Source organism: Ipomoea nil, unplaced genomic scaffold (genome assembly GCF_001879475.1).
Source record: "Ipomoea nil cultivar Tokyo-kokei standard unplaced genomic scaffold, Asagao_1.1 scaffold0642, whole genome shotgun sequence".
Lineage (NCBI taxonomy): Eukaryota > Viridiplantae > Streptophyta > Magnoliopsida > Solanales > Convolvulaceae > Ipomoea > Ipomoea nil.
Genome location: NW_017617070.1, coordinates 4,510,351 through 4,523,069, shown reverse-complemented (window position 1 = coordinate 4,523,069; position 12,719 = coordinate 4,510,351). Strand labels below are relative to the sequence as shown.

At 36.7% G+C, this 12,719-nt stretch overlaps 1 protein-coding gene and 1 long non-coding RNA gene across 2 annotated transcripts; both read left to right on the top strand.

Moving 5' to 3' along the window:
• The first annotated feature begins 268 nt into the window (after positions 1-268).
• Positions 269-2,664, top strand: LOC109174368. Its single transcript, XM_019323602.1, has 2 exons — positions 269-618; positions 2,535-2,664. Exons 1-2 carry the CDS (start codon positions 315-317, stop codon positions 2,588-2,590), a joined length of 360 nt encoding a protein of 119 aa, XP_019179147.1. The 5' UTR covers positions 269-314; the 3' UTR covers positions 2,591-2,664.
• Positions 2,665-3,561: 897 nt separating this feature from the next.
• On the top strand, positions 3,562-10,989 carry LOC109174369. The gene is made up of 3 exons (XR_002053072.1): positions 3,562-3,572; positions 5,537-5,645; positions 10,978-10,989. It is a non-coding gene; the product is annotated as an uncharacterized LOC109174369 (long non-coding RNA).
• The last annotated feature ends 1,730 nt before the right edge of the window (positions 10,990-12,719 follow it).

Here is a 12,719-nt window from a genome sequence, read left to right as displayed (position 1 = left end):
TTATATGGTAATTCCACACACATAACATGATAACTATATACACATAAACTATTAACTACATAACACCAACATTTTATGCGTCTGGAATTAATATTTTATTCTGTACTTGCATTTTACAATTTATATATCTGTAATTACCATCAGGTACAAAATACGTTAACGGCAAACACATCATTTTTGGAACAATAATGCAATACAAAGCCAAACAGTTGCATGTACATACCCCTAGCTACCCGGCCTTCGATCAATATATATTAATGCACCGGCCTCATCCCAAGCATGCATGCACAAAAACTAAAAGGTGCAGTGGTGGAATGTGGGAGCGAGCTAGAATAATGAGTCTTAAGCTTCTAATTGTGATGGCCATACAGGGTTTGATGTTGGTGATGATGCAGCAGGTTGAAGGTCAGTTTGCAGAGAATGGTAATTTGTATACTTGTTGGGGAGGATGTTATAATCAGTGTGTTTTGCTTGGCCGGAGCTCCGCCGTAGCCGGCGGTGGGAATTTTCCATGCTATATTGGTTGTTTGAGCAGTTGCGTTCCCCAGTCGGCGGCGCAGTACCAGAACTATTGCCAGATCGGCTGCTCTCTTCAACTTTGCTTTCCATCCATCACTAGTACGTACTATACTATTTGTCATTTAATTTTTTATATTATTAATTATTATTTTCTATGTAAACTTGTTGTCATTAATAATAATCAAGGTGTTAAAACCAATAAGGTAATTTTCACCTATATGGCTATATATATATTTTTCATCAATAATCAAAATCTTTAAAGCAAGGAAAGTATACTCATCATCATCGTTTGGTGGAATAACATCACTATATTGCTATCAATTCATTGCTTGCCTATAATGACTCCGAGGAAAAAACAAGCAAAGTAGGAAATTTAAAAAAATAAATAAAAAAAATCTAACATTGTAAAACGTCACATAAAGTGTACATGTCTACCAAATATCAAATTAAAAAGTTAATAACCAAAATTCTCATTTTATTATGTTATAATAATTCACAATTTGATTTTTAACTATTAAGTTTACCAAATTAAATTTTCAACTATTTATTTCTTACTCAATAAAGTGACTGGCAGATGACCTTATTGAGTAAGAATATAATAGTTGATGTCTTAATTTGAGAAATTTGATAGACGTCGAGTACTAATTTGTGAATTATGACATAGTCGATAGATGATTTTGGTTATTAACTCAAAATTTTTTTTTTTTAAAAAAATATGTTCATTTTTTTGGGAGACAAGTTAGTTAAGTTGTGACTTGGTAAGTTCAATGTTACGAGTTTGACTTTCTAGCAGGAGTGACCTATTAGCCATCTTAATTTGAGTCGTTCAGCTATAAGCAACCTAAGTTAATTTATCTCTTTGTAGTCATTTGTCGATTAGAGTCAACGATCTTATTGACAAAAGATAAAAAATGATCATATCACATAGACCTGGTAATTCGTGTATACGGGTCCGTTAACGGGTCGACACGATAACGACACGAACACGATAAGGCTAAACACGGACACGACACGTTATGGTTAACGGGTTTAAATTTTTAACACGAACACGAACACGATTTGTTAACGGGTTAAATGGGTTGACACGATAGACACGTTTTGTTAACATATTTCAAGTCGTGTCAACACGATATGACACGAAACCAGTTTAAACCCGCTATTTCTATTAATATATTTTTTTTAAAAAAAAAAACTAAAATTTAAAGTTAAGTTCTATAAAAAATAAATAAAACCTACAGTTTAATCATCAAACAAACTAAAAAATATTCAATCCATAACATTCATAAAATGATAAAATAACATCGAAAAATCATAATTAAAGGAGTCCATACTAGTTTTTAGAATCAAATTGAACACAACACAAATTCAAATTTCTAATTGTTGAATGGTGTAGGATCTTAGCCTAATGTAGTAAATTCATCCTTAGTCATGTTCATAATATCTTTTCTAATTTCATTCATGACCATGGTTCTTACCTAAATGACAATGGTTCTTAGCGGGTTACAAACATGTTCAGTAAACGAGTTCGTGTTAACGGGTTAAACGGGTTCTTAATAGGTTTAACGGGTTGACCCGTTAAGATACGAAATATAACGGGTCAACCCGTTAAGGACCCGGGACACGTTAAGACTAAACACTAACCCGTTATTTTCATGTCCGGTTTCGTGTCGTGTTAACGGGTCGTGTCCATAATTACCAGGTCTAATATCACATTAATACATGACCAAATAGAGATGTTTTGAAAAAGTACTAAAAATGAACTGCGACTTATATTAAAAACGGTAGCACATTCTTTTCTTTAAGTTGAATCAAAATGTGTAGTTAAACGTACGTACAGACAGTAGAAATTATGTATAATACAATACTCTTTAAACAATTTGATAAGAGGACCATGCATGTTAATGAAGTGCAACTTTTAGTGATTGAAAATGACGTTCAGAAGGAAAATCATTTCACCTTTTTTTTTTTTTTTTTTACTATTAAAGTTGCCATTTATTTTGCGATTTGTTTGGCAGATGGTGCACAATTGGAGAATTGCTTTGCTAATTGCGCCAACGTCTGTGGGCTATAGCCATTTCTCCCCAGAAAAATAAAGTCCTGATGATAATTTTTATGAATTGTTGCTTTATTTTATTTTTATTTTTATTTTTATTAGATATAAAAGTGTATTTTTTTTTTTTGTTTTGTAAGTAAAAAAAAAAAATGCCCCAAAAGGGTACATTATCCGAGTGAATGTAGTATGATTCATGTATGATCGCAGTTTTGATTTTTGCAAAAAACTCTCTTTGTTGAGTCTATCGCATAAGGTTTTTTTAATACGATTTACTTTTACTCTATAATTACGGACTATTATATAAGAGTGGATTTATCCGTAGACACCTTGAAGCTTTTATGTTAAATCTTTTTTTTTTTTAAGCGTGAATTATCATTATTTCGTAATGATTTCAATTTATTTTACATATGATAATAATAAATATACGGAGTAACATTCTTGTTTAAGTAGTATTTCTTATGTCTTATATTACACGCATTATATGGTTTATATGTTGTTTACTAAAATTTAAATTAAAACAAGAAGGAAAGAAAACTGAATTAGCAAAGCAAGTGAAGGTAAACGAGACTAATTTAAGATGCTCAAATGAAAAAATTACATTTTATCTATGACTATTGGAGTCTTGATTTTTTGTTAATTTCAATTCACTATTTTAAAAACTAACAATTCAATACTTTAATGCCATCTCCAACCCACATTACACAAAAACACCAAGAGTCAATTTACTAACAGAAAATTATTCTCTGTTTTCGAAAACTGAAATTGAAAACTTGTTTACCTGTACTTATTTTCGAAATCCATTCTCTATTTACTAAATTACAAATGTACTGCATACATATATTTATAAGTTATTTCGTGAAAAATTAAAATGTCATTAGAAAACATATTAATAGCAATAATTTAAAATAAGTTGTTCGTGACGAAATGTGATTACAAAATATTGGAAATAAAATTGAGTACACCATCAATGATTATAATTTGTCCAGAGTGCATTTGCGATGTCCTCACGCAATTGTAGCATTTGGTCTTGTTGACTCATATCTAATTGTATGGTATCATTGCCGCCACCACTACTATTTCCACCATCATCCAAAACCATGTCTTGCGATCCGTACATCATACCTAATTGATCATCTCTGTCTTCCAACCAAATGAAATTATGTAATGCACAACATGCAAGAAGAATTTGTCTTTGCCTAATCAATGGGTAACCATTAATGGACTTTAGAATTGGGAATCTTGCCTTTAAAAGTCCAAAACACCGCTCAATCACATTCCGCAAAGATGAGTGTCGATAATTAAATAGGGCTTGCTTATTTCGTATCCGTCCTTGCCCACGAAAGTCATTAAAGTGGTAGCGCTCCCCGTGGTATGGTGCCAAAAAACCGGGTGCATTTGGGTAACCACCATCAACAACGTAGTAATAACCTATTTAATTGACAAAAAGAATATACTTAAAAGAAGTACTAAATTACGCTAAGTTAAATTATTGAAATTAATAAGTTATTCGAATACTCTTACCTTCGGGTGGCATAGGAAAATCACTTCCAGGCTTTGAGATTGCATCTAAGAATATGCGAGAATCATTCGCGCTTCCTTCCCAACCCGCATGCACGAATGTAAACATTATGTCATGCGAGCAAACCGCCATTACATTTTGGGTCAACATTCCTCATTTTCTACCTCGAAATGTGTTTTGCTTTGATGCAGCTGCCCAAGCTGCGACATGTGTTCCATCTATAGCACCTATACATTTCTAACACCAAGATTGTAAATATTCGTATTAGATACTTTACATAAATAATTACATTAATTTTATTAAAGTTGCCTACAACTACCAACATACCTCAAAATAAGGATACCATTTGGAATTTGCTAAAATTTCTGGTTGCATCGGTCCTCTATTCACGGGCTTGATGATTTCATTTCCAAATCGTACAAGTGCATGTATGACACGCTTCACACATTTGTGTATAGTTCTAGTGGAATGTTGAAACCGCTCAGCAATTATACGTTGTGAACTTCTATGGGTTAGAGATAAGAAACCCATTGCTAATTGCTCCTCCACTGATATATGTCTTGTATCTTTTAATGCATCCAACCCCTTCAATCTACCACATAACTTTTTGAACACCCGGGGCACCATCCTAAAAGATTCATAACACCTAGCAGGATTTCCATGCAAGATTTCATTTATGTAATCTTTACCTGAAAGGATTGTGGTCCTACATGGAGTCCTTTCTACATTGTCCAGCAATAAGCTGCATGCAGCAATAATAATAAGTACTAGTGCATAATCTTCTTCATCACTATCACTAGAGCTATTAGAACTATAATCATGTTCTAACATTATCCATGCAGTAAGAAGTGTAATACACATGTGAAAAAAAATAGTCTTGACATTTAAAACTTAAATAAGTGTTATTACAGACATAGTCATCAATTTGCAAATTAAGGAGGTCACAAAGTCCTAAGAACAACAACAACAACAACAACAGACAAGTTCAATACATTCAAATGAAAACACCCAGCTACATTTCCATTCAGGTGTCATTTCTATGAACGCTTCAGCGCATGTCAAGATTTGCCCACTGTTGGGTACATGCATTAACAGCTATAGAGGGAATGTCACTCATGTTTTTCAATATCTCCATACACGCTTTCATACTGTATGGATTACCCACTGCCGCCTTACTCATCGTACTTGCCTCTTCCCTAGCTTTTTGACGGGTTTGTTTCAAAGAAATACTCATAGAAATAGTATTCAATGCATTGGCAAACTCATCTTTCAATTTCTTGGTATTGCTCTTCTTGGTGCTACCAGCAATATTCAACAAATCATCCAAACTCCTTTTCCCTTTGGAACTGGGACCACCTTTAGTAAAAAATGATGATGGCATGGCACTATGCAAGAACTAATCTTCATCATCGCCTTCCTCATCAGAGTTTGGTGGCCTTTATGAGGAAGATTTGGCAAGACCTCCAGTAGCAACAGATGGGGCAAACACCTCAGCCATTAACTCATAGTGTTTGCAACCATTTCGCTTAAAAGTCTTGAATTTAGAATGCTTCTGTTTCAACCATAAAAATATGTATTATTAAAGTATTCAATTGAATGAAATAATTCGGTATCATTATAATGTAATGGAACAAAAAGTGTATGTTTCATACCGTGTAGAATTTATTCCATGTATCCTCACATGCGTGCACGGTGTTGGTAGATGGATTGTATGTTACCCCAGTATGAGCAATCAACTCATAAAACTGATTGTACATCATTTTCAGCCTATTCATCTTTCCTTTAAATTTTATCGGCCCGTAACATAAGCCAATGGAGTTTATCATCTCACGATCAATTTCAGCCCATTCTGAAGGCTTGAATGAAAGCTTTCAATCCTTACTTTTTGTTTTTACTCTTTCATTTAAAATAGTCAAAAATTTTACAACGACCGGATCGGGCCATTTTGCCTCATCATCATTGCTTTATGTGGCATTATTCATCTAAGCAAATGCAAATTCATTCAGTTCATAACCAACAAGTTTGACACCACAGCCCACCCAGTTGTTCTCCTTGAAGCCAAATGATACCAACAAACACAAATACAAATTGGTTGTGTGTGCAGTGGAGAGAAAGTACAGGTACATTTATAAGATGGTAAAATGTTTATAATTATGTGGTGTTTATGATGGCCAATCAATTGACTTACACTATATAAGGATATTAGAGTTGGAAAACACTATTTCCAAATGGAAAACTACAAATGTAGAAACTAATTCTAGATATTGGCAAGGAAAAAAATGTTCAATAGTGTGTTTACTTCCCCACCCCTTGAAAACCTTCATTTTAGCAGCAGAACACATTCAATTCCAAAACAAAAGTGTTTATGAAAACCCATTGGGCAGTTTAACATGGCTTGTGTAGGATTTACAGGAAATATAGGACCATATATGCTTATTTAGAAGTTCAGAAAAATGCATCTTTTTGGACAGAGTCAATTTAAATCCAAGCAGAGATAACACATTAGAGTAAATGACAACAACATCAAAATACATATAGAAATCTTCAGATTTAGAAAGGACATTACTCTAGAACATGGTGATGGGAACGATCCAACCGATGATTTTGGTGACTTCGTCTTTTAGGGTGAATAAGCTATCTTATAATCATGAGATAAAACACATGATCAAATCCAAGTTCACTCCATTAAAACAATTAGAAAATCACACAAATAGCAGCTCTTGCAAGAACTTAATGCTGTGAAGAAATCAAACATAAACACCAATTACATAAATTTTTTTAATACATCTAATTGGGAATGGTGACAATGGGATTCAAATCCATATCTACTACTTGAAAAGTGTAGTTTACTCATTACTGTCAAGCTATACCCTAAACCCCCACATGTTACAATAAATCCCAATTGCCAACCACCACAATCTACCATCTTAACGAAATTCTGAGGGCGGACGGAAAGAATTCATGCGAGTTAGGGTTACGATGGATATCACAAAGCCTCTGAAACCAAAGATGAAGATGAAAAAGCCAGGAGGGGAGTGGTTTTAGATTGATCTGAGGTACGCGATGTTGCCATCTTTCTGCTTTCATTGTGGAATATAGGTCATGGGGATAAGTTTTGGCCAAAAGCATTTGAAAAGGAAGTGGTGGGTAGGGAGAAACCGTTTAGGACGTGGCTGAGGGCGGGTGGAAAGAAGGCGGCACCGCCATCGCCGGAGAACCGGTGGCTGGTAATGGATCTAAAAGCGGGGGCCACAAATCGGAACAGTCCGACGAATCTTTCTGTAACGGTTTCCACTAACGAAGTCGTTAATTAAAATTTAATGCAGTATAAGGGAGTTACGGAGAAATCAAATGATAGGGAGTCATTATTGGGAAATAAAGAGGGAGGTATGAATGCAGCCATTTATGAGGACAGTGAGGGTGAGGGAGTAGTGGTGGTTGATCAGAAAAGGCGTAGGGTAGCTATTACTCGGGAAGTTATTAGAGAAGGTAATGAAGCGATGATTGTTGAGGTTCAGTTTAAACATGTGACTGATGAGGTAGGTCCTGGTCACCAGGCCCACCGGGCCCAATGAGTTGCCTAAGTTGGAATTGTCGTGGGCTTGGCAACCCATTGGCAGTTCAAATCTTGTTAGCTTTTGTTACTCAACATAAACCTAACATTCTTTTTCTTTTTGAAACGTTAAGTGATTCGGTATGTATGGAGCAGATTCGGGTGAAGCTAAAATACGAAGGCTGTTTTACAGTAGAGGCTCAGGAACGGAGTGGGGGGTTGACGTTGCTGTGGGATGGGGGTTTGGACGTCGAGGTGGTGGGTTATTCAAACCACTACATTGACACAAAGGTAACTGGCGGTGGTTCTGCTCCGTCATGGCGGTTCACCGGGTACTGTGGAAGTCCAAAACGTCAACATCGGCGAGTCTTGGGCACTCATATGTTATTTATCTTTTGTAAATAACTTTCCTTGGGTTATTATGGGGGATTTTAACGATATGATGTGGGATAGGGATAAGGATGGAAGGGTTCCACAACTTCCTTGGCTGCTGAGGGGGTTTAGGGAGGCGGTGGAAGTGAGCAGGCTATCTGAGTTCAACTTTGAGGGGTGTCAATTTACCTGGGAGAGGGGGAGAGGCAATGAGCGGTGGGTGCGAGAAAAACTGGATCGCATTCTAGCCTCTGGGGGCTAGAGGAATGTGTTCGCCAATGCCAGGGCTTGGTCGTTGGAGGGAAGCTGTAGCGATCACATGCCCTTATTGTTAAGAGTGAATGGAGGTCGGGAGAGACAGTTTAGGCGAAGGCAGTTGTATGAGAATGTATGGGGAAATCATCCAGAATGCAGAAAGGTGGTGACGGATATGTTGGGGAAAATAGCAACGTCAACGCACGATCTGGAAGCCTTTTAAGAAGCACGGACACTACGGATGTATGGTAGGAAGAAAATCTGTGCCGTGTTATAATAACACTACCTTAAAAGCGTTATTTGCCCGGTAACGGTGCAGTTAGTACCCTGGCACGCTTTCGACAGGCTACACAGACCTACTACGGATAGCTTGCACTAGCAATCACGTAGGCGAACCTCACTATTGCTCAGACTACGGGAGAAAGAAGAAGAATAGAACAAATAACTTTATATAGTAAGCAGCTCTCCCATATTAGCCATGCAAAGAGAGACAAACAATGATGTCCACAACTTTGCACAAAACATGCTGACCACAAAAAAGGAGTGCACAAAATGCGCACATCCTCTTTGAATTTTCCAACAATCCCCCACAAATTTAAAGAGGAAAGGAAAGGATAAAGTTTGAGCAATACAAATGAGTTGATCTTAATGTCAGTGTTTGAGAACTTGAACTGACACGTAGTGACACTGAGTAATTTTCTTCCCGGGAGTGATGTGAATCTTGAACTCACCGGTTAGATAAATTTTGAACTCGAATGCACACACCAACTCAAAAAACAGGTTCTACAAAAGTCAAACTCTTTGACTTCTTATGAACACCCTTAGTATTAAAGAATGTTACGTCTGTCTCAAATATGGACTTCTACCCTGTCAAAGTCTATCACAAAATAGACTTTTAACTCTGACAAGTCTTACAACATTATAGATTTTTTCCGTCTTGTGAAGTCCATCTCAATACAGACTTTTAACTCTATCAGGTCTATCTCGGTATAGACCACCATTAAAGGCTTGTAGAGTAGTTAAAGACATAAATCAGTTGTAAGTCTTTTCTTTCTATCATAGGCTGTTATTTGCAATGCAAACGACAGTTTGTGAATCACAATGAAGGAAGGTGTTGGACACTCCCACAATTACACGGTTATCACCATGTTTCTTAGCCACTCAGCTTCTTGGGATAACCCATTATCTTTCATAAGAGGCTGTTAGCCCTTTTCTACTCAAGTTAGGGGTCTCTTTAGGTCTATCTCAACATAGACCATGGTAGCCCTTTTCCACTCAAGTTAGGGATCTCTTTAGGTCTATCTCAACATAGACCATCCCAATTGAGTATAAGAGGCTAAACTTCCAATGTGGGGCAACATGGATAGGCAAAAGGAAGCCTTTCCTTTTAAATGCTCCCAACAATCCCCCACCATTAAAGGGACTTAGGCTGATGCTGTCATTGCCTGACAACGATCAAAACAAATTTTCATGCCAGTGTATAAAACTTGAACTGTCATATAGTGACATTAAGTACTTCTCTAAACGGGAGTGAATTTGATCTTGAACTCATCGAATAGACAAAGTTTAAACTTAACGCACTTAATTTGCTTTTGTCGCTTTAAAATATGTGAGGTCATACTCTTGACCCTGAGATATCCCTGTTAGGTCTATTCTAGGATAGACCTTCAACTCTGTCAAGTCTACCTCAACGCAGACCACCATGACTGGCTACAGAGTATCTATGGGCACCACGAGCACTTTGTACTCATGTCATTATGCGGTAAATTCATTAGGTTTGTCTCAACAAAACCACCCTTTCTCAAAGAGTTATGAATTCATTAAGAGTTGTAGCTCAACCTCACATGCGGCGAATTCATTAAGTTTGTCTCAACAAAACCACCCTTTCTCAAAGAGTTATGAATTCATTAAGAGCTGTAGCTCAACCTCACAGGTACACACACTGTCGGAATGACCAACTAGTGTACTATTTTGTAACTCTTTTCATGGTTTCGTTTGACCACAGAAGTGGGATCCACCACGAATTCATTACCACTTGGACTTTAAGTCCTTCCAATGAGTCAATGACTAATCCTCATAATTAGCCTCAAGTAAGTTGATTCTCTTGACCAAACTACATGCACTTTGACGAGTACTTCGTTTACTCGTAAATAATCCCTTGAGATTTTCATGTTTAACATGACACATTCTCTTTCATCATTATTCTCAATACCACAGAGAAACTTTTGATGAAAATATATGGAGTTTATTACCCCACAAAGCAACACTTACAAATATTTTTGTCAAATGTATTTGATCTCTTACCCAGACTGATATTTGGTGCCCATCATTAGCTCCTTTGTAGACTGAGTTTTGCCGACTTGCTTTGTGGAGCATTATAGAAGCTTCGCACTCTGCCTGATACATGCTCAACAGTTGATATTTCAACAAACTTGGTTATCTCAATTGATCACAATTACCCTTTAACTAGGAATTATAGGTATTTCAATATGACTCAACCAAGAGTTTAAATAAAATATATATAAATGCTCATTGTTAGTAAGCCATAGAAATAATGTTGTTCACATGCTACATGAATTTGAACAATATAATCACAAATTTCACATCATATTCTTATAAGAAATTAATCTCATACACAAGGAATATGTTCGAATTCATATTTATTCGGAATATCTCTCAACAATGAGACTTCAGAGTTGCCACTAGCACAATTTTTTCCTTCCCTTAAGGAATTTAAAACTCATATAAAGCATTCATAGGGTGCGGATCAATATTGTAGTACTTCAACAACTTCTATTGCAAGGCTTTGATTGTATTAGCAACATATGAAAGTCAACCTCATTTCAGGTAAAGATCAAGTGGCGCTCTAACTAGCCTGCATGATCAACACCCTACTTCTTAAAAACTCCCAGGTCGAGTGGTGAAACCGAAGTTTACTTAAAAACCATCTTCCTAGACAGAGTGTTCAAGAATGATGACTTTTCCATGTTCTCACTAAATTACAATTAAAGCCTATGATATATGCTCTTATTTTTATACAAATAATTTTAGTAAAAAGTTTGAGCAATATCTATGCACGAATTATTTCAATCAATGTCATTAGTATTCAAAATACTAAAGAAATAAGTACTACTAAGTAATCAAAATCTAGACAGCTCAATTAGAAATCATGTACTACGATAACCATACTTCATGCGAACCCTTAGAACTAGAGCAAACATAGTTACTCAAAATAACTATTTATTTAAAGAGACTCAATACTCATCTTGCTCTATCAGATTGACTTTTGCTAGTTTTGCCCTTGTGATGGTAGCACTGGTGTGCTCGGTGTCCTTGCTTTCTGCACGTAAAACACCTTCCTTTAAACTTTTTTATTTTTCTACTCCTTTCGTTGTAGACGGTTCTGACACTTTGACTTTCAGTTCCATTGGCACCGTACTTTTCTGACAGTGATTCCCAAATGACTTTTGCCGAATCTTGTTTGACATAGATGTCGAACAAATCGTCATTCATTTGTGACAGCAGGTATCCTCTGGCTGCCGCATTGTCATTTCTAAATTGAATCAGAGTTACACCCAGTTCTTGACCCGGAATGTAATCTATTTCAGGACTGCTTTCTCACGATTCTTCACCCGGAGTGTAATCAGGTTCATGATTACATTTTGTATCACCAAATGGAGAGAACACTGCTGTAATTTTTCCCATCAAGCGCGGTGATTTTTGATAGATCCGGTATGACAGAAGGTGCCATAATGCTAAAGGTTGACTGTTGCACAATAACGCTTTTAACTGTTGGGGAAAATAGCAACGTCAACGCACGATCTGGAAGCCTTTTAAGAAGCACGGACACTACGGATGTATGGTAGGAAGAAAATCTGTGCCGTGTTATAATAACACTACCTTAAAAGCGTTATTTGCCCGGTAACGGTGCAGTTAGTACCCTGGCACGCTTTCGACAGGCTACACAGACCTACTACGGATAGCTTGCACTAGCAATCACGTAGGTGAACCTCACTATTGCTCAGACTACGGGAGAAAGAAGAAGAATAGAACAAATAACTTTGAAGTCAGGTGTCCTTTCCAAATATGGTAAGAGCTTCTTTATATAGTAAGCAGCTCTCCCATATTAGCCATGCAAAGAGAGACAAACAATGATGTCCACAACTTTGCAAAAAACATGCTGACCACAAAAAAGGAGTGCACAAAATGCGCACATCCTCTTTGAATTTTCCAACAAGATACTTGGGCTAGACTGGGAGGGTGTGATATCATGCATAGGCTGATGGGATGTGGGGAGGCAGTATGGCGATGGGGAAGGGGTAGTTTTCACAAAGAAGAAGAAGAAATTAGGCGTTGTATGCAGCGAATGGGTAGGGGGAGAGGGGAGATACGTGTTTAGTAAAGTCCAGCACCGCTACTTCACTCTAGTGAAAAACCAAAGTGATCGT

Bases quoted from the DNA above. Each gene is read 5' to 3' on its own strand.
- LOC109174368 (XM_019323602.1), top strand. From the start codon at position 315: ATGTGGGAGCGAGCTAGAATAATGAGTCTTAAGCTTCTAATTGTGATG. The intron at 619-2,534 runs GTACGTACTATA...TTTGTTTGGCAG, and splicing joins TTGCTTTCCATCCATCACTA to ATGGTGCACAATTGGAGAAT.